Source organism: Neoarius graeffei, chromosome 9, assembly GCF_027579695.1.
Source record: "Neoarius graeffei isolate fNeoGra1 chromosome 9, fNeoGra1.pri, whole genome shotgun sequence".
Taxonomy (NCBI): domain Eukaryota; kingdom Metazoa; phylum Chordata; class Actinopteri; order Siluriformes; family Ariidae; genus Neoarius; species Neoarius graeffei.
Window position 1 is genome coordinate 79214043 of NC_083577.1, and position 23046 is coordinate 79237088.

Here is a 23046-nt window from a genome sequence, read left to right on the forward strand (position 1 = left end):
TCGTGTCCCTGGGTTTTCACTCAGTCCTGTTACCCAAACATATTACACCATCTGACAAATTTGGAACATTCCATAAATCACATGCTCAACAGGAAGTTACATCAGTTGTGTCTTCTGAAGGCCATGGGAAGACCAAAAGTTAGTTCTCTCATTTACTTTTCTGTATATTTGATGATTTTTTTAACTTTGACTGATAAGGTCAATGTCAACATACTGTCCTGTTACTTAAATTATTTCTTAGATGATATTTGTTTATTTTAAAAATACAGATTTTTGGTAAATCACTAGAATGTGCTAAGTGTGGTCATGCTATTAGCGATGATGCCATGTGGCTTAATTCCATGTATTAGCTAATCCTAGGCTTAAAACTCAGTCCTGTTACTTTCAGAGTTTTGGTAACAGGACTGAAAAACAATGCAGCCATCTTTGACTTCCAAACCTTGTAACATAGCCTGAGGTTGACCAATACACATTTTGAATAGTTAAATATGTGTGTTATTATAATCAGTGTTGAAAAGATATAACAAATTAAGTTTAATTTGGGAGTGGTACAACAAGCAAATGGCACCCATTCGGTGGAATGTCCCTTATGTTGTCACGTCAATGAAAGTTAACCAAATGTGCTGTTTAGGTTGTAATTGTTTTGCTGCAGGCTACACACATTATCATGATGAAACTCCATGAAATTATATCCAATGTTATGTAAGCTAGTTGGATAGAAACTGGAATATTGTCACACTACATGTAATAGCACAGCAAGCAAAGTAAGCCAATAAACATAAGTGTTATACTACTCTTTCATTAGAGACATGTATCTCTTCATGATAGAGACCTAGAAGAAGTGTCATCATTTGTGTATTTGGGTAGCACAGTTAGTGTGAATGGAGGAACTGATGAAGATATCAGAGTCAGGATCAGCAAGGCACAAGTGTGGAGTTCCCATGTCATCGCCCACAAAACAAAGCTCAGGATCTTCAACTCCAATGTGAAAAGAGTCCTCTTGTACAGATCAGAGACACAGAGAGCTACAATGACATCTAGCAACAAGCTACAAACCTTTATTAACAACTGTTTGAGAAGAATTCTGAAGATAAGATGGGACAGACAGAGTAACAAACGACAATCTTTGGGAGCGATTAGGTCAGGAACCCATTCAAATACAAATCAGTCAGCGTAAATGGAGATGGATTGGCCACACCTTGAGGAAACATCCAGACAGTGTTACAAGGCAAGCTTTAAAATGGAATCCCCAGGGCAAGTGGAAAAGAGAACCCCCCAAAAAACACCTGGAGGTGTGATGTTGACGCTGTGATGAGCTTGAGCCACACCTGGAACATGCTTGCAAGGCTAGCCCAAGACATGTGAGATGGAGGAGGGAGGTCGTCAATGGCCTATGCTCCAGGAGGAGCTAAGGGCCTAAGTAAGTAAGTACTCTTTCATTAGTTTCATAATATTATACTCATGAAAGCCTAGGTCACAACCGGACGTACGATTTTTTGGCCGTGCGATTTTTGGCATTTCCCAAATTGCTGCGTTTTTTTTTGTTCATGGAGAAAGACACATGCTGACTGTAAGTTTGTCTTGCAACCTGAAAAAAACATAAGCGCCCGTAGAGTTTGTTTGACATGATAAAGAACCTCTGCGGCTGGTCTGCGGCCAGTCTATGGCTCGAAAATCAGCACGTCACACGCGCCCTCCGTGTGTTTCTTGCGTTTTTTGCACATAGACCGGCCGTAGGAGCACGTACGGCCGGTTGTGACTGAGGCTAAAGCGATGACAAAGTATACAATAACAAAATATAATTATTTCTTACACATTTCTCCTCTAATGCAATCCTCTAATTACGAAAGTACTGTACAAAATTAGAGGTGCACTATTTGATAGATTACCCCGCTCCCCCTGCTTCAGGATTCATTTGGGGGGACCTGAGGTCAAACCACCACCACCACTTTCCTCTCTGTCTCATACTTCTGAGTGGGAGACCAGAAAGTAACCTGCCTAGCTCACAAACTAAAATCAGGATGGCGCTCCAACAGATTAATTGATCCACGACAGATTAATTGATGTCCCCATTCTGATTGTTTTTTGTGCACGTGCCCCATGTCATCCCTGACAAGATACCACCTTGGGCAGCTGCCCATATCACCCACACCTAAATCTGTCACTGGCTATACACACAAATGTTTTATTAGTAGGTCAAAGTTGACAGTTTGGCATATTTGGCATTTAAACCAATTGGGATGATATTACAGTGAGGAAACTGGTGATGGCAAATGGAATTACTCAGGGAAATTATATAAAAATGGCCTTACCTACAATAGCATGACACCACAGCAAGCAACCCAACAGCAATCACTAAACCTCCTCCTACTACGGGAACAAGAAGGTATGCATTGTATGAAATGAAGTCCAGAGTGCTTTCATGTCCCATGTAACCTAGATTTTCAAGAAAATCTGGTTATGTTTGGAAGAAATAGTCATAAACATCTAAAGCCATACACTATGAATTTTAGCTGGTCTACATGTGCCAGAAAAGAAAAAAAAATCTACCAGTGGATGAGGGAAAAGGGGCAGCAATCCAGTAGTCCAGATGGGGAGCGATGTAGACCCAAACCAAATGTCTGTCCTCCATTTGAACTGTTCCCAGACCACGGTTCACCCATGCACCTGCGTGGACAAAAACACACCATCCTAATTAATCATTTTAGTAACACTACAGTATTCGCAGGGGTACACAAGGACTACATAAGCTTTTCAAGACAAACTCACGTAAAGGCTTATTCCAACAGAGGTCAGGGGTCATAAAGACAGTTGGAATAAGTCTTTAAAATGTTGATTGGGGTTATGTTAGTTGTCATGAAATATTTATGTAGGTGTACTTTTGACCAACTTTTAAGTAAAATATTACTGTAATTTCATTCACAGGTTTCTAAAATAACCCAAAATTTTACTTACAAAATGTATACAGTAGCATAAGAATCTTTTCTGCCTTTACTAAATAAGAAATGCACAATTAATACATATACACCACACACACACACACATATATATAAAAGCAATCATATGCTCTGATTGGCTACTCTACTACTAGGATGTCAGCTCATATACCGTGAATACAGAAAAACAAAATGGCAGAGCGTGTTGCTGAACCAACCAAGGATGAAATAAAAACTATTCGAAAAAAGACAAAACCCCCCAAAAACCTATGGAATAAAGTATTTGATGGTAAGAACGTATCTTTTTTCTTTTTCAAGAATTATTATAGCATTTTTCATTAATTGCTACTGTCATTTCACCAGTTTGTTTACATTTTAAGCGGAAATGATTTTGTCAGACGTTTGATGTAAAGTTTTTATTTATCGAAATTGCAAAAAATAAAAAAAAATGCTCTCTCAAAATTGAGTGAATATGGATAGAATGTTATTCCACTCAATATAAAACATAGTGAAATGATTTCAGTTTGTGTATTTTAGTAGATATTTAACAGTTATTCCATGAAATCGAGTCATACATGAGCTGATAGCCGATGAGGCATGTAGCGCAGAGTTGGCTATACCATATACGACGAAACTGAGTGGAATAACTGTTTTATTCTATCCACATTCACTGGATTTTGAGAAATGGAAAATTTTTATTTTTTGCAAATTTGATGAATTAAAAACTTTTTACAAAACATCAGACAAAATATTTTCCGCTTAGAATGTTAACAAACTGGTGAAATGACAGTAGCAATTTGTGAAAAAATGCCATAATAATAATAATGGGGCGGCATGGTGGTGTAGTGGTTAGCGCTGTCGCCTCACAGCAAGAAGGTCCTGGGTTCGAGCCCCGGGGCCGGCAAGGGCCTTTCTGTGTGGAGTTTGCATGTTCTCCCCGTGTCTGCGTGGGTTTCCTCCGGGTGCTCCGGTTTCCCCCACAGTCCAAAGACATGCAGGTTAGGTTAACTGGTGACTCTAAATTGAGCGTAGGTGTGAATGTGAGTGTGAATGGTTGTCTGTGTCTATGTGTCAGCCCTGTGATGACCTGGCGACTTGTCCAGGGTGTACCCTGCCTTTCGCCCATAGTCAGCTGGGATAGGCTCCAGCTTGCCTGCGACCCTGTAGAAGGATAAAGCGGCTAGAGATAATGAGATGAGAATAATAATAATAATGCTTGAAAAATAAAAATATGTTCTGACCATCAAATACTTTTATTACTTTTTTGTATTATTTGGTGTTTTTTTTCGAGTAGAGTTTTTATTTTGTCCTCGGTTGGTTCAGCAACACGCTCCACCATTTTCTTCTTCTTCAGAGTGTTTGGTGGTTTGGCGGCACCCAACTAGGCTGAAGTGTGGAACAGGACATATTGGTGGGGAAAAAAACAAACAAACTATATCCTTTTAGCTATTTCTGTTTCTTTTAGATACTTGATAAAGTGATATATCTGACTTGATGCGCTCCGCCATTTTCTCTACTCATGGTATATGAACTGATATCCTAGTTGTAGAGTAGCCAATCAGAGCGTGATTGCTCATATCCAGTGAATGTGAATAGAATAATATTCAATATTCTAGTGTTTTTTATATATATATAAAAACCTATTGCCTTGTGGAAAGTCCAGTCAAGACAAAGGCTAAGGGTGTAAACCCCTACAGAAAATCAAGAAAATTGTATTGGCTCTGCCTGTCCATTGGACTCTATTGGCACGACAAGAGATGGGAGACCTAGTGTCTAGGCAGCCCAGGACTTCCAAAATATAGCCTAGGCTTTTTTTCACACTCCAGAGAGGACACTCTTCCATGATCGATTCACCATGGCAACAACACGGGAAGTTGGAAGTTACCGTTGATAAGCTCCTTATGATTGGTGTAATTAAAGCATGTCAGGGGCCACTTCTGACTGTAGGAGAGACTACATCTCATTGGATAGCAACCACCTGTCTTTACCCGGGTAGCCCCCGAGCAGTTAAGTGTTGTCCGGTCACAACCTACCTGCTTCACTGTGTGCATGGGGCGTATAGTTCTTTTTCGACACGTAGGCTGCAATACTGCACCAGGCCACATGTTTAGAGATACAGGATAGAGATAAGGTACAGAAGGGCAATCTGAGCCCTCTCAGTTTATGTGTGAACATTGTGGCCATGACTGCCATGCTAAAATCGGCTTCTTGAACCATTCCAGAAAGTGTTTTGTGTGAAACAATCTTATGAGATGGATGGATGCAAGATGCCTGTAGTATATATCCATATATTGTGGTTTTAACTTTAATTATCCATCCATCCATTATCTGTAGCCGCTTATCCTGTTCTACAGGGTCGTAGGCAAGCTGGAGCCTATCCCAGCTGACTATGGGCGAGAGGCAGGGTACACCCTGGACAACTCACCAGGTTATCGCAGGGCAATAACCATTCACAAAGAGACAAACAACCATTCACACCTAATTTTAATTATTCACTCTCTTATTTATTTTTCTACTTGGAGCTGCTGTAACATGTGAATCAATAAAATTTAGCTTATCTCAGCTTTCTTTCCTTTCTCTTCCTTCCTTCCCCTCCCAGGCAAACACCTTTCTGAACCACTCTGGAGCTTTCTGTTAGTATTTCTAAAGGCAGAACATAATTTATTATCCAAGGAAGAAAAAAAAAACAACCTACCAGTCTTTCTGTCCAATGACCAGGCTGGGACAGTATAGGAGAGCTGTGATTGGCTGCTTTCAATGAGAGGCAGTGTGATCTGGACAGGGCCTGATATCTGCACATCTCTTCCATTATACAAGAGCTGGACACTAACTGCTGCAATTGGGTTTAACTCAACACTCCTATATCCTGTGAATATAAAACATACACACAGTTACACAGGCTCGAAAAACTGTTCTATTATAACTTACACATCCATGTTTAGGCCAGTTATATTCTACCTGACTTGCTCATGATGATGCCTGTGGTGTTGGGGAAGAAATGTTTGTCTGCAGAGAGTCGGGGGACAGTCAGGTAGGCTGTTAATGAAGAGATGTTGTTGTCTGGTAGAGAGAGCAGTCTCTTTGGGAACTGCACATTTGCAGGAGGCACAGTATCTGGTTATAAACACAATGTAGAGAGATCAACATGTTTAGCTTGTAAGCAACATGACTGTGCGTACTGTATCATCGTACAGAAACCATAGCTACAGACCAGACATTTTGCCTGTTATGACGACCAAATCTTCAAACAGCCATATGTTTCCTTGGTGTTGGTAGAAAAGTGGCAGTGTCACAGATGAAAAAACTGAAAAATAGACACAAAACATCTCACTATCATTAACTTAATGACACTGCATGCCAAAGCTTCCAACACACTCTACCATTAGAATGAAGCAGATCTATGTGGAAATATCACATTAGTTTTGCTGGATATGCTCATTAAGTCAAGTCAAGTTTGTAGTGGAAGTTCATTATGTCTAACTATTAAAGCTATTTTAAGTTCGTTTCTTAAGACAAGGATTTTTTTTTAAGGTGTTACCTTGTTGACAGTTTCAGCGGGAATCTTCCGCCTTCTTCAAAACAGTCACCAGATGTCGAGTGGTGACGTGCCTTATCAGCTGATCCAACGATCCATGAGGAAATACCATATCAACACCCCGGTCAAACCATACAAGAACCTCCGACAGCTGCTAGTTCACCCCAAAGACAAAATAAAACTGGACAATAAATGCAACGTCATCTCTGAAATCCCTTGCCGTTCATGTAATAAAGTCTATATTGGTGAAACGGGCAGATGCTTCCATACTCGTAGGAAAGAACACCAAATAGAATGTGAAAAAGAAACAACAAAAAGACTCACAAGATCCGAAAAAGAAAAAGCAAACCAAGAAAACTTAAAATCAGCCATTTCAGACCACTGCAAACGACATAATCATATAATGAATTGGGAAGAGGCCAGAGTCATTCGCGCTGAAGAAAATAGATACCAGCGTTGGATTTTAGAGGCAGTGGAGATATGCAAGTGGGCGCAGAGGACGATGAACCGGGATGAGGGAGCGTACGCGCTGTCACACACCTGGAGCGCTGTCCTGGGGGAGCAACCTGACAGCAGGAGGCGTGAACTACCTGTCAAATTGGGCGGGACGTTCACGCCTCCGTAGCATAACATCAGCTGATAAGGCACGTCACCACTCGACATCTGGTGACTGTTTTGAAGAAGGTGGAAGATTCCCGCCAAAACTGTCAACAAGGTAACACCTTAAAAAAAAATCCTTGTCTTAAGAAACGAACTTAAAATAGCATCAAGTCAAGTTTATTTGTATAGGGCAACAGCAGCAAGGAAAAACTCCCTCAGACGACATGAGGAAGAAACCTCGAGAGGAACCAGACTCAAAAGGGAGCCCATCCTCATCTGGGTGATAACAGATAGTGCGATTATAAATAACTCACTTCTATAACAGTGTCCTATGGAGTCACAAAGTATAACTGTGAAACCAGGAAAATAATTATCGTTTTAACATGAAGTCTGTTTTGTTTCAGTTGGAAACTTGAGTGCAAAACTGTTCATGACAACTGCAGTCCTAAAGTTAGCAAGTCAACTATACTTCTCAGACATAATGTATTACTGTAAGTGTCCAGAGCCATCTTCCAAGTGCGACTTTTGACTGTCCATATGGAGCCGTCCTCCACAGGAGCAATGTGCTGAGACTCCAGCCAGAAGTAGGGCATGAGGATGGATCAGACAGTGGGGAGGAAGTGGGCCAATGCTGCACATGGACTTTAGGGCACTGCTTTTGCTGTGATTTCATATTGGCAGTCATTCCTTTAACATCCAAACCATCATGTTCTGTTCGATGACTGAAAAGATGTTGTCACATTGACCTGGGTTATCTTTTTTGGTACGACAATACAGTTTACTTGATAAAATTCAACTTATCAGATATTCATTTGAATTATTAGCATTTAATTTAAATGGAAATAGAGACACCCAAGACCCCATTGATAATATGAGCCAACTACATAAATAATACAGTATACAGTGAGTATATATTTTTAGCTCATCCGGCCATAGGCCAAGCCAGATGAGCTTATGCGATCATGTGTCATCTGTCCGTTGTCTATCTGTCATCATCGTCCGGCCACAATTTACAAAAATCACTACTCCTCCTACAGGACTGATCAGATTTTGATCAAACTCGCATAAAATGTTCCCCAGGTGGGTGTGCCTAAAAGTTGTCAAGATGGTGGCACCACCTGTCATATTTACAATTTTATGGTCATCTGAAAATTTTAGGTGACTAGTCACATTAAACACTACTCTTCGTAAACTGCTGGGATGTTTTCACTGAAACTCACCCAGAAGACTCTAAAAGCATATTCCAACAAGAGTTGTTCACCAGGTGGCGCCACCTGCCATGATCAGATTTGGATCAGATTTGGATCAAACTTATAAGGAATGTTCCCCAAGTTGGTATGTATAAAAGTTGTCAAGACGGTGGTGCCATCTGTCATATTTAACATTTTATGGGCGTTTTAGGTGACCCATCACACCAAACACTACTGTTTGTAAACTGCTAGGATGTTTTCACTGAAACTCACCCAAAAGACTCTAAAAGCATATTCCAACAAGAGTTGTTCACCAGGTGGCGCCACCTGCCATGGATGCGGCTACACAGGGGTCATATGCAATTTCACAAAACTTGCTACTCCTCCCACAGGATTGATTGGATTTTAAACTCACGCACAACAGTGGCCAGTATGAGCTATAGCCTCATTGAGGCTATTTTTTTAATGATTATTCTGACAAAAGTCATACTACTATGTGCACCCTGCTCACAAAATTCACCAGTGGTTACTTTTTATTACTTTGTTTTTACTTACTTGGTATTTTTGTGGTTTTCCAAAGCAATGGCGTTTGGATATAACCATCTTTCCTGACCACCAGCATGAGAGGCTGGCTGTGTGTGTATGGCACCCTGAGCACAGTGACACCGTCCCTGCCGGTTGTGGTGGAGTTGATGAGTGTGTAGTTTGCAAACACTTCCAGGGATGCATGGCTCAGCGGCTGTTGGCTCACTCCATTCTTCACCTGAACCCTGAGAGTGAATGTCGACTCTGGAGCAACAGAATCATGGTTAGAGATGCCTTTTTTAACTTGTATACACTTACCAACATGCAGTAAATACGATTCTGTTCAATTCCAGTTTCCAACACATTTGAGCCAAGAATTATTGGGATGTAGAAACTTATGTTATATATTGCATGTTCGGCTTAAACAAAAATGGGGAGTCTTAAAAAGCTGATGGACAGAACCAGTCAAAAATTTGGACACCTACTCATTTCATAGGTTTTTTTCTATATTTTGTCTATTTTCAACATTGTAAAACAATACTGAAGACCAGGCTTGTAGGACTCAAGTCCGACTCATATCCTAAGTTTAAGGACTCATGACTTGACTTGGACTCGGACTCATGCATTGACTGTATTCTGACTCGTAAATTGGAGACGAGGACTCAGATTTTTTCTTTATTTTTTTATAACATACCATAATAATTTGGCATAAGATATTTATATCAACATTAATTTTTATACTAATTTTGTTTAAGAGAATGCGCATTCACCTGTTCATACGTCATGTTCAGGAACAAACTAACGTTAATGGCGCTAAAATGCCTGGAGAGAACGCTCCTAGGATTGTCCGCTTCGCTTATACAGACTTCTCGTGCAGTGGGGAAAAATATGCACTGCTATGTGTTCCATATGTAGAACTATCAAGGAGACGATGGGGACAACCTTGAACTTCAGTTGTCATTTGGCAAGATTCCACCCCAAGAAGTAAGTGATACGCTATGGTCATTGATCTGTTGATAGTGGAGCTTGCTTGCTGAGTGATGAACTAGCTAGTGTTAACCCTCTCTCATATTACTTACCCTGTTGATAGTGGGCAAGGCTTGCTGAGCGATGAATAAGCTTTTTATCTGTAGCCTATTAACTAAAAAGGGGCAGTCGAGCAGTAACGTTAGTCCAACACAGTAGCAGAGATGGTTTCACATAAAGGCAGCAACAGCCACTGTCAAATGGTGCAGTTGGGGTCTTGTTCTCGAATTCGACTTGGACTTGGCTCGGATCAAGAGTGGACTTGACTTGAAATGTTCTTTAATGACTTGGACTTGAACACTGGGGACTCAAGATTGGATTCGGACTCAAGGTTTAGTGACTCGACTAAAACACTGCTGAAGACATCAAACTATGAAATAACATATGGAACAATTATGGAATTAAGTGGTAAACAAAAAGTGTAGGGGCAGCACGGTGGTGTAGTGGTTAGCGCTGTCGCCTCACAGCAAGAAGGTCCGGGTTCGAGCCCCGTGGCCAGCGAGGGCCTTTCTGTGCGGAGTTTGCATGTTCTCCCCGTGTCCGCGTGGGTTTCCTCCGGGTGCTCCGGTTTCCCCCACAGTCCAAAAACATGCAGGTTAGGTTAACTGGTGACTCTAAATTGACCGTAGGTGTGAATGTGAGTGTGAATGGTTGTCTGTGTCTATGTGTCAGCCCTGTGATGACCTGGCGACTTGTCTAGGGTGTACCCCGCCTTTCGCCCGTAGTCAGCTGGGATAGGCTCCAGCTTCCCTGCGACCCTGTAGAAGGATAAAGCGGCTAGAGATAATGAGATGAGATGAGACAAAAAGTGTTAAAAACAAAATGTTTCACATTTTAGATTCCTCAAAGTAGCCAGCATTTACCTTGCTGATACTTTTTACTCAGCTACACTTATCTGAAAGTTTAGGTTATGAGTTACTTTTTAGGATTGCATTTTTTTTTCTTGGATTAGCTGGATTGCCACAAAGACCAAAACAGCGCTATTCTTCTGAGCTCAAGAAAGGCTGGCTTTTTAGAGATACGTGGTTCCTACAGGACAGTGACACGATAAACATATGATGCTCTTGTAAAATATGATGCACTACTATAGATTAAACTACCCAATAGTATATAAAGTAATTAAAATGATCTCAACCTTAAACATCTACAGCAGTAAAATGTGACATACACATTAATGCAGCCGTAATATTAATCCAAAAACATTCAGTGCCAGTCAAAAATTTGTACACCCCTACTCATTCATAGGTTTTTCTCTGTTTTGACTATTTTCTATATTGTAGAACAATACTGAAAACATCAAAACTATGAAATAACTTATGGAACATATATGGAATTATCTGGGAAATAAAAAAGTTTTTAAAATGCTTGATATTTTAGATTCTCCAAAGTAGCCACCATTTACCTTGATGATGCTTTGCACATTATCTTAACCAGCTTCATGAGGTAGTCACCTGGAATGCTTCTGTTAATAGGTCTGCCTCGTCAAAAGTTAATTAGTGCAATTTCTTGCCTTCTTAATGTGTTTGAGATCAAACAGTAAATAGTAAATAATAATAATAGAGTAAATAGCTATATTCCACAACTGTAGTAATCCATATTATATCAAGAACCGCTCAACTAAGTAAAGAGAAATAACATCCATCATTACGTTAAGACATGAAGTGTCTTTCAATTAATCAAACAAAGAAACACAAACAATTGAATTAGAAGGAGTGTCCAAACTTTTGACTGGTACTGTATACATATTCCTGTAGTCTATATTGTGTCCTAATCCATTTAAGATTTAGTCTGGCTCTTCCACCCAAACATGAAGAACAAAGTAATTTCCCTCCAGTATGTAAACCATGCAAATTTAATACTGCCCTGCTGATGTTTCTTAATTCTGTTATAATCCACTGTACTGTATACTTGGAGATTTTGAGTTGAATGTGCATAAAAATTATGCTACAAATGAACTCATTAGCTTTCTAAATGGATTCAAAGGACACAATGCCCTAAACACAAATGGGCCGTGCCATTAGGCTAAAAGCTGATTTGATGTGAGATCAACTGTAATGCTCCAACATTGCCTACACCAGCAATTTCACAAAACATCCAAAAATAAATCCATCATGCATTTTTAATAAAAACTCTACTTCAACAGCTGTCCGAAGGGGGAAAAAATACATCATCTTTACTCACACAATGAAATCAGATACTATGCCTTTATTTCATTTTACCCTTTTCACCCTCAGTAATTCCTCAGTCAACATCCTTCCTTCTCTCATCCTTTTTCTTTATTGCCGTGATGAAACCATGATACAGTATTTCTAAAGTGCTTAAACCATTCTATAGTGAATGTTTTCTTATTTTTCCTCCCTGTACTTACATTGCACAGGATGTCTTTGGTATTACATGTACAGTTTCATTTGCACATTTGAAATTATCATTCTTTTGCTACCACAAAGCTGTAATGTAGCCAAACGGGGATTAGGACATATACCAAATAAACTAATTTAGCATTATCTCTGTAGTTACGGATATTGATACATGCTATGTGCTTATGGCCTGCTTGGTTGCACTATTGGTCCTACTCCAAAAAAATGTCATGTCTAAGCTCCTATTAGATCATGTTTGATATTTATCACCAAAAGCACATCATGTTCTAATAGTGTTCATATAGGACTAGCTTGGGTAGCATAATTATTTTTTTCTGATCTATTTCCAGGTGACCACAGTCACCCAAAGCTTCCCATTTGGCCATATGCTGTGTTGCATGTAGATATAGGACCAGATAGGAACTGTTCATAGTTTTTTTCCTGTTTGGCATAGCCTCTATTTAAATTTCTTATTGGTTGGACAACTAACAATTGATAGTTTCAATGTGTAGTACGATTCAAGCTGCATGTTGAAGGTCCATCTCACCAGATGCAATGCAAACCCATGGTTCCGTATGTGACATTTTCCGTAAACAACTTGAAGTTATTTCTAATAGGCTGCTGTGTCCCAACAGGTAAGAACTGGAGTCATTCAAAATGCTCTCTGAGAAGGCAGAGTCTAACATACAGTCGTGGCCAAAAGTTTTGAGACTGACACAAATTTTGGTTTTCACAAAGACTTCTGAAACACTGAACTTTAAAGTGCACATCTTGGGTATATGTAGGAGCAAGATCAATGTAATTCTCTTATTTTATATTAAACTTTGGTCAAATATCTGTCACATTTTGCATTTTGTGCAATTTTTTTACCTTGTGCAAGACCAGAAAAATTCAGTTGAAATCAAGCCATTTGATGCGAATTCGTCTGCCTCTGAAAAAAATTGGCATTTGGATTTCCCGGCAAACATTGAATTCGTGACGTCATGTGCGGGATGCCTCCTTCTGAATCCTATGTCAGCGTTGGTTTGTTTATGAGAATACAACCTGGTGGTTTTCTGCAAATTTCTTCAACATTATCATGTAATTATTAAAATGGTTAACAGATGTATCGTAGGAGGGTATAGCAACACCAATCATGATGGGATTAGTACTCATCATTTTCCAAAAGACCAGACAATGAGAGAGAAATGGGAGCGCTTTGTGCGAGGCACCCGGAAAAAGCTGAGGACCAAGCAGAGCCAAGAAAAAGACCAAGAAAATTGGCAATTCACAAGTTGATTGCCAGGGTAAGAAATAAGAGAGACTATACTCTAAATTAGGTGTTCCTGCATTTGTGTGGTACATGGATAATGTTATTTATTGACACACACAAAAGTAAACATCACGAAAGCGCTGGGTGATAATACACTTACTTCACATTAGGGCTGTAACGATACACCCAACTCACGATTCGATTCGTATCGCGATTTTTGACCCACGATTCGATACACCCACGATTTTTTTTTAAATGTTTTTTTAAAGTAGTAAATTTGACTTATTAACATTTACCTACTTACATTAACTATTTAATAACAAATAATTCAGACCACTGCAGAGAATGAGTAATATGTATGCAAAAATGAACAAATGTATATCCAAAGATTGTTTTATTTCTCAAAATACTGTTGAGCCGGAAGCTCTGTTTTTTTTCGGTTCTGAAAAAGTAATTTTTCCAAATCGTGTAAATCCGTTAAGATTTTTTTTGGGGGGGGTTAGGGGTGGCTCTCTCACTGTCTCACTCTCATAGGGCCAATGATTTTCTGTGATTGCAGAAAACAGATGGAAATTACGGAATTTTTATAGTGAAACATTGCTCGCGTGTCAAAATGTAACTGCCGCAGAAGGCTTCCGCCCAAGCAGATGCTCAGTGTTGCCAGATACTGTAACGTTTTCCACCCCAAAATATGTTCAAAACCAGCCAAAAAGCACCTAAAACCACCCAATCTGGCAACACTGCATGCCTTTCCGGTCAAGTGATTGTGATTGGCTTGTGGCACACCTAGCCAGCCAATGAGCTGCTTGTTTACAGATTCGCTCCCCGCGTCGCAACCAGAATGGCGACCGCTTAAAAGAAATGAATGCTCTGCCAGTGGCGAGTGTGGACGTTGCGTGACTCGCAGAAGATTGTCGCAGGTTGGCAAAAAAATGACTTACTAATAGATATAAAAAATAAAAGTAATTTAAGTAAGTTTAAAATGTAATTTAAATAAAAAGTAAAGTATTCATAAATTGAAGTTTGGAAGCACCTCTGTTTTTGGGCTGAGGAGAAGTTTGAAAGGGTGTACCGTGATTCTGCCTTCTTGTATCTCGACACGGATCGTGGCTCTGCGTATCGCGATTTCGATACGCATATTGTTACAGCCCTACTTCACATGTATCAAGGGATGTGTGTGTCAGGGCTTGAGATCTTGGGACCTGTCAAACACATCTCACTGCTTGTGTTGCTTGACCTTAGTGCAGCATTTGATACCATTAATCATTCCATTCTTCTGGATAGACTAGAAAATGTTGTGGGACTTAAGGGAACGGCCGTCTCCTGGCTCAGCTCTTATTTAACTGATCGCTGTCAGTATATTGATATAAATGGTGATATTTCTAGACATACTGAGGTAAAGTTTGGTGTTCCACAAGATTCTGTCTTGGATCCACTGCTTTTTTCTTTATATATGTTACCTCTGGGTGGTGATGTTCGTAAACGTATTAGTTTCCACTGTTATGCTGATGACACACAGTTGTATGTTTCTGCAAAACCTGATGAGAGACACCAGCTTAATAGAATTGAGGAATGTGTGAAGGACATTAGACACTGGATGCTTATTAACTTCCTTCTGCTTAACTCTGACAAGACTGAAGTACTTGTACTAGGACCACATGCAGCTAGAAATAAGTTTTCTGATTACACAGTAACTCTGGATGGCCTTTCTGTTTCTTCACGTGCAGCAGTAAAAGACCTCGGAGTGATTATTGACCCCAGTCTTTCATTCGAAACTCACATTGATAGCATTATCCGGATAGCTTTCTTTCATCTCAGAAATATTGCTAAGATAAGAAATTTAATGTCACTACGTGACATGGAAAAAACTAGTTCATGCTTTCATTACCTCCAGGTTGGATTATTGTAATGTCTTACTGTCTGGATGTTCCAATAAGTGCATAAACAAGCTCCAGTTAATTCAAAATGCAGCAGCAAGAGTCCTTACTAGAACTAGAAAATATGACCACATCACCCCTGTCTTATCCACACTGCATTGGCTCCCAATCAAATTTCGTATTGATTATAAAGTACTACTATTGACCTTTAAAGCACTGAATGGTCTCGCACCACAGTACCTGAGTGAACTTCTGCTCCTCTATGACCCGCCATGCCTACTTAGATCAAAAGGTGCAGGCTATCTGCTGGTACCTCGTATAGTGAAGGCTACATCAGGGGGCGGAGCCTTTTCTTACAAAGCCCCACAGTTATAGAACAGCCTTCCAAGTAGTGTTTGGGAATCAGACACAGTCTCAGTGTTTAAGTCTAGGCTGAAAACATATCTGTTTAGTCAAGCCTTTTGTTAATGGTGTTTATGAGGTAAAGGTGTAGATCTGGAGGGTCCTCAGGCATAGAGTATTATGGTAAACTGGGATGTATGGATGCTGTCAGTCCCCACTCGCTTGCTCACTCGAGTTTGTTGACGGTGTAGTGGGTGGCTGTTTTATGTCCCGGGGCTCCCTCATGCCTGTGTTACCTTCTAGCTCTCCCCTTTTAGTTATGCTGTCATAGTTAGTTGCCAGAGTCCCTGCTTGTACTCAGTGCAATATGTATACTGCTCCTACTTATTCAGGTGACATTGGGCATACCTAACAACCTGTGTTTTCTCTCCCTCTCTCTCCCCCCTCCCCCCAAATCTGTCCCTCTGAGTTACATGTTGGTCCTGGGATCGAGGTGCTGATCTCTTCTGCTCCTCGGACCTACTTGATCCATCCTGGTGTCCTGTGTCTGGTTGGAGTCTCATCGCATCGCTCCTGTGGATGACGGCCCCATGAGGACAGTTGAAAGTTACACCTGGAGGACGCTCTGGATTCTTACAGTAATGCTTTTATGGCTGAGGACTACAGTTGACTTGCTAACTTTAGGACTGCAGTTGTCATGAACAGTTTTGCACTCAAGTTTCCATCAGTGAAGAGTTTATAACATCAACGAAACTGACTTCATGTTAAAACTGTTAATGTTATAGTCATGCTGTCTGTTGTTGCCCAAATGAGGATGGGTTCCCTTTTGAGTCTGGTTCCTCTCGAGGTTTCTTCCTCATGTCGTCTGAGGGAGTTTTTCCTTGCCACTGTCGCCACAGGCTTGCTCATTGGGGATAGATTAGGGATAAAATTAGCTCATGTTTTAAGTCGTTCAAATTCTGTAAAGCTGCTTTGCGACAATGTTTTTGTTAAAAACGCTATACAAATAAACTTGACATTAAATGTATATACAACCCTGCTTAGCCGATTCCATGCGTGTAGCTTATGAAATCTTTCTCCTACAGTAGCCAGTACTCTTCTAAATGAAGAAATATATAGATACGTAATAGTAATTAGAAAAAATATGATTTATGTAACAATAGATAGATGAGCATTGATACATGGGTTTAGAAGCTCAGGCAACAATTCCATATTTCAATGCAAAATTGCTAGCTGCTAAACTTGGTCTACACAGACTGTGCACTGAATCCATGCAAGCTCTCTCAGCCTGCTGGCGGATCCACACGTGATGTCACGAATCTGGCTCCAGACTCCCTTGGGATTTTTTCAGATGCGTTTTGTTATTTTATTTTTTTCTGCTGTAGACAGATGGCCTTGTGCAAAATTACCCTTCTGGATGAGTGTGTAAAGGGACATACTTTCATATAAAAAAACACTAAATTGGTCCAGGATGTGCACTTTAAGATGTGCCATTTGGCCAAAGTTCATTTGACTATTCTCCATAAACATTTATGCCACATATAGAATTTCAATTGGCTCTGTAACCGGTGTTCCAATTCTGCTGAAATTTTCAAGTTTTGCCACAAAGAAAGTGTGTTTACTTTGATTGGATCATTGACAAGCTGAGGTAAAGTGAATTCTAGAAACAGTGAGTTTACTGTACACCACCTTCTTATTTGAAGCAGAAGAGCCTTCTTGTTTCTTCATTCAGATACCTGTAATTTGTTAACTTTAGAGTATTAGGAAATCAAAAAGTATAGTACTGGGTACATACAAGGATGTTTCAGTTTTACCCCTTGTGCAACATAATTGGGACCAGTAGCATGACCAGGGCCTTATATATTTTATATTTTGGGTGAATGCAAAAATTACAAGAATTTGTTATTTAATCATTTAAAGTGCAATCTGCCATCAGCTGATCTTGCCATGTTAATAATGTTTCCATAAAATACAATTTCAACCAGATGTTTACATACAGTTTAGAAAAAGAGACAAACTTTTTTTTTTCCTCTCTGTCTGACAGTAAAATTGAGGAACCTTTTCCTATTTTTGGGTCAGTTAGGATCCCCAATTTTAAAGGTTTTTTTTTTTTTGTAAAATGTCAGAATAATCAGAGAGAGAATTTTTCAGAGAATTTTTAATTACTTTCATCAAAGTCAGAAGTTTACATACACTTGGTTAGTATTTGGTAGAATTGCCTTTGAACTGTTTAACTCTTAATCAAGCGTTTTGGGTCACCTTCCACAAGTTTCTCACAATATCATGCTGGAATTTTGGCCCATTCCTCCTGAGAGAACTGGTGGAGTTGAGTCAAATTTGTGGGCCTTCTTGCTCACACATGCCTTTTCAGTGCCACTCACAAATTTTCTATAGTATCAAGGTCAGGGCTTTGTGATGGCCACTCCAATACCTTCACTTTGTTGTCCTTAAGCCACTTTGTAACTAATTTAGAGGTATGCTTGGGGTCATTGTCCATTTGAAAGACCCATCCATGCTCAAGCTTTAACTTTCTGGCTGATGTCTTGAGATGTTGCTTCAATATATCCACATAATTTTCTTTCTTCATGACGTCGTCTATTTTGTGAAGTGTACCAGGCCCTCTTGCAGCCCCACACCAGGATGCTGCCACCCCCAGACTTCATGGTTGGGATGGTGTCCTGAGGCTTGCAAGCATCCCCCTTTCCTCTCCAAACATAATGATGATCATTATGACCAAACAGTTTAATTTTTGTTTCATCAGACCACAGGACATGTCTCCAAAAATGAAGATCTTTGTCCCTATGTGCAGCTGAAACTGTAATCTGGGTTTTTTTTTATGGTGGTTTTGGAGCAGTGGTTTTCTCCTCACCAAGTGGCCTTTCAGCTCATGTCAGTACAGAACTCGTTTTACTGTGGATAATGATACTCTCTTACCAGCATCTTTACAAGGTCTTTCACTGTTGTTCTGGGGTTCATTTGCACATTTCGCACCAAAGCATGCTCATCTCTGGGACACAGAAGCCGTCTCTTTCCTGAGTGGTATGATGGCTGTGTGCTCCCATGGTGTTTATACTTGCATATTATTGTTTGAACAGATCAACGTGGGACCTTCAAGCATCTGGAAATTGTACCCAAGGATGAACCAGACATGTGAAGATCCACCATTCTTTTCCTGATGTCTTGGTTGATTTCTTTTAATTTTCCCATGATGTCATGCAAAGAGGCCCTTCTTCTTCTTTAAAGATTTATGGTGGTTGGCAAATCAACTTAAAAGTGCATTACTGCCACCGACTGGGCTGGAATGTGGAACAGGAGATATAAGGGAAGGGGGGAAAACAAAACACACACAAACAAACAAAAAAACAACTTATATTCTTTTAGCTATTTCTCTGTCCTTCAGAAACTTAATAATATAATGATATATCTGATTTGATGCTCTCCCTAATAAACCAGGTAATGTGAAATTATGATGATTAACTGTTCTGAGAGATTTAAAAAGCTCATTTCTCTCACATTCATATTTCTTGCAGTGAAGTAGTACTGTACTGATTCTGGATGGCCAGAATGTTCACAATTTCCGGTTGGGTGTTTGCCTATTATGTTTAGGACCATCATGCTGAGCACAGGGGCCCCACAAGGGTGTGCACTCAGCCCGCTCCTCTTCATCCTGCTGACCCATGACTGTGTACCAATCTACAACACCAACCACATCATCAAGTTTGCAGACAGCACAACTGTGGTGGGCCTCATCACTAACAACAATGCAGCCAACTACAGGAATGAGATGAGCCAACTGGTCCAGTGCAGCAAAGACAACAATCTCTTCATGAACATGGGGAAGACCAAAGAGATTGTGGTCGACTTCAGAAGAGGTCACTCACAGCATCCCCCTCTGACCATCGACGATGCTGCAGTGGAGAGGGTGAGCAGCACCAAATTCCTAGGGGTGCATATCGCTGAGGACCTCTTCTGGCCCAACACCGCATTGCTGGTCAAGAAGGCTCAAACTCGCCTCTATTTCCTCCGCAAACTGAGGAGTGGACGAGTCCCACCTCCCATCATGTGCTCATTCTACAGGGGCACCATTGAAGGTGTCCTCACTGGCTGCATCACTGCGTGGTATGGAGGCTGCAATGACTCCTGCCAGAAGACTCTGCAACGCATAACGAACACAGCCAGCAAGATCATTGGTGCCCCTCAGCCCTCCCTTATGGACATCTATCACTCCTGTGTCACCTGCAGAGCCATCAGCATCGCTGGTGACACCTCCTACCCTTCACACTCACTCTTCAACCTCCTGCCCTCAGGAAAAATGTACTGGAGCTTCCAGGCCCGCTCCGCAAGACTGCTGAACAGCTTCATCCACCAGGCTGTCAGGATGCTGAAATTTCTTCTCTCCAACTCCTGCCCCCATCCTTCCAGTATTTACCTGTTTTTCAATGTTATATAGATGTCTCCCTTTTTCATTGCCATTGCAATACTCCTGCCAGACTGACTTTGCATAGGCCTTGATAGAAAGCTTAGCCTCTGCCTTGCTAATTGGGATTTGCAATTCTATTTCTTTATTATTTAGTGTTTTGCTTAGCCAGCTTGTCAACTTGTTCATTTCCCTCCACACCAGCATGAGCAGGTACCCAAAGAAAACTAATTGAAATGCCCTTGGAATTCATTTTATGTAATGCTATAAAGGTTTCATTGATTATATCTGTTCTAAATGATTTACCTCTGATTGAATAATTTCCAGTGCTAAGCTAAGCTAGCCTTTTATTATCCCACAAAGGGAAATTTACAATGTTACAGTAGCAAAATATCTCATCTCATTATCTCTAGCTGCTTTATCCTGTTCTACAGGGTCGCAGGCAAGCTGGAGCCTATCCCAGCTGACTACGGGCGAAAGGCAGGGTACACCCTGGACAAGTCGCCAGGTCATCACAGGGCTGACACATAGACACAGACAACCATTCACATTCACACTCACATTCACACCTACGGTCAATTTAGAGTCGCCAGTTAACCTAATCTGCATGTCTTTGGACTGTGGGGGAAACCGGAGCACCCGGAGGAAACCCACGTGGACACGGGGAGAACATGCAAACTCCACACAGAAAGGCCCTCGCCGGCCACGGGGCTCGAACCCGGACCTTCTTGCTGTGAGGCGACAGCGCTAACCACTACACCACCGTGCTGCCCACAGCAAAATATATAAAGAGAAAAAGATAAGACAGTGAAGGAGTCGTACAAAAGCACTAAGTACCGTATACAAAAAAGGATATATAAGAAATAAACTACAAATTAAGAGATAAAAAATTAACAAATTTGCATAAATTAAATGGTTAAAGGTGGTATTGCATGTGTAAGTATTGCACAGGTATTATTACCAGTATTACCCAGATAGTTGTAATAGTTGCTGAGTAACGATCTGAGATTATGACTGTTTTGTTTATTGCATTTTCTTTAACCAAGAAGCCCTTGTGTTTGAAGCTGTGATTTAAAATACATCCACAGGTGTGCCTGCAATTAACTCAAATGATGTCAATTAGCCTTTCAGAAGCTTCTCATGCCAAAATATCATGTGGAATGCTCCAAGCTGTTTATTTTGACGAAAATAATTAAAAATTCTCTGAAAAATTCTCTCTCTGATTATTCTGACATTTTACAAAAAAAAAAAAAAGGGCGATCCTAACTGGCCTAAAACAAGAAAAGTTTCCTCAATTTTACTGTCAGACATGGAGAAAAAAAGTCTTTTTCTAAACTATATGTAAACTTCTGGTTGCAACTGCATCTTTAAACCAGGTGTCCAGAGGATCCACCCACATAGATTAGGTCTGTCTGATCAAAATTATTTGGTCAAAAATGTAGGTGTTGTTCCGCACCCAGGCATTATGTGTGGCAGGTTAATGAGTAAAGAGGAAAAAGTGCATCACAGTCATGAATGTCCCTTTTTGACAGAGTCTTACATGCCCTAATATACACCTTTTAAGGAATTTTTCTCTTTGCATTCTGTTCTCTGTCTTCTCATCTCATCTCATTATCTCTAGCCGCTTTATCCTTCTACAGGGTCGCAGGCAAGCTGGAGCCTATCCCAGCTGACTACGGGCGAAAGGCGGGGTACACCCTGGACAAGTCGCCAGGTCATCACAGGGCTGACACATAGACACAGACAACCATTCACACTCACATTCACACCTACGCTCAATTTAGAGTCACCAGTTAACCTAACCTGCATGTCTTTGGACTGTGGGGGAAACCGGAGCACGCGGACACGGGGAGAACATGCAAACTCTGCACAGAAAGGCCCTCGCCGGCCATGGGACTCGAACCCGGACCTTCTTGCTGTGAGGCGACAGTGCTAACCACTACATCACCGTGCCGCCGTTCTCTGTCTTAATGCTCACAAAAAGGCCTGGTTCTCCAGAGACTGCAGGTTAACCATGTTTGCAAAGCTTGTGACATTTGATGGCTAATTAAATCCAACACAGGGATATAGCAGAGTGCTTAAACTAAGCTTGAAGGTTAGATATCACTACCATCCACCTGCTGTGACTAATAAGATGATGCAGACAGTGCATCTAATCAGTCCCAACAGTGTAGAACAGAGGCCTGCAGCAATTTTAGTATCATTATCTTATTTATAAGAGTTCACTCTAATAGCTGTGTACATACATTCAATAAATATGCTTTCAAAGCATTGTGATCTCTAATATGAACAAAACACACAGCACATACTGTAGTGAAAACTGAGGGACAAATCATAGAGTGACAAGCAGGGGAGAAAAAATGACTTGACTCTCAATCACAGAGTACATAAAGACTAGTTGGAGACTAACTTTCATAAATTTGGATGCCAACTTTCATAAATTTCAAAGGCAGAGTAATCAATTTAGACCATTTGGACACTACATGATTTCCCACAAAGTAATGACTAATTGTGAATTACTCTTTCAGTGCTGCACTCAATAGTCAATGAATTATTTACAAAAAGGCTGTGGCTATTCTTATGACGAGTCGTAAGAATAATATTTTCCCTATTCTTATGACATGAACATAAGTTCTGCTAGAGCATGCGCAAATCAGTATCACTTATTCTTACACCTTGTCGTAAGACTCATGCTTACAGCAATGGGTGTAAAAATAGATGCTCACCCTGGTGTCAGGGTCGTAAGAATTATGTTTACGGCATTGGGCATAAAAATATTTTTATCGAGTTTATTTAGTGAATAATGTACAAAATACAAGTATAGTGCACATTAAAATACATTAATAGCACAAGAAGGCATAAACACTTATTTCCATTGTTGTCCAAGTACATCAAGTGGCAAAAAAGGGGGTATAAACAAAAGAGGAAAAAATATGACGTACAGGAGGTATACAAAATAAAATACGGCATGAACTAGAAGGTAAACTAA

The 23046-nt window shown here is 40.4% G+C and overlaps 1 protein-coding gene across 1 annotated transcript in view; it reads right to left on the minus strand.

The window, feature by feature from the left end:
• Positions 1–23046, minus strand: part of LOC132891368 (protein FAM171B-like) — a 62141-nt gene that overhangs the window by 7851 nt on the left and 31244 nt on the right. The window contains exons 2-7 of the mRNA XM_060928878.1: positions 8817–9050; positions 6148–6240; positions 5895–6050; positions 5632–5802; positions 2551–2667; positions 2313–2436 (exon numbers count right to left, since the gene is read on the minus strand). Coding sequence (XP_060784861.1) covers positions 2313–2436; positions 2551–2667; positions 5632–5802; positions 5895–6050; positions 6148–6240; positions 8817–9050 — 895 coding nt within the window. The remainder of the gene's footprint in view (positions 1–2312; positions 2437–2550; positions 2668–5631; positions 5803–5894; positions 6051–6147; positions 6241–8816; positions 9051–23046) is intronic.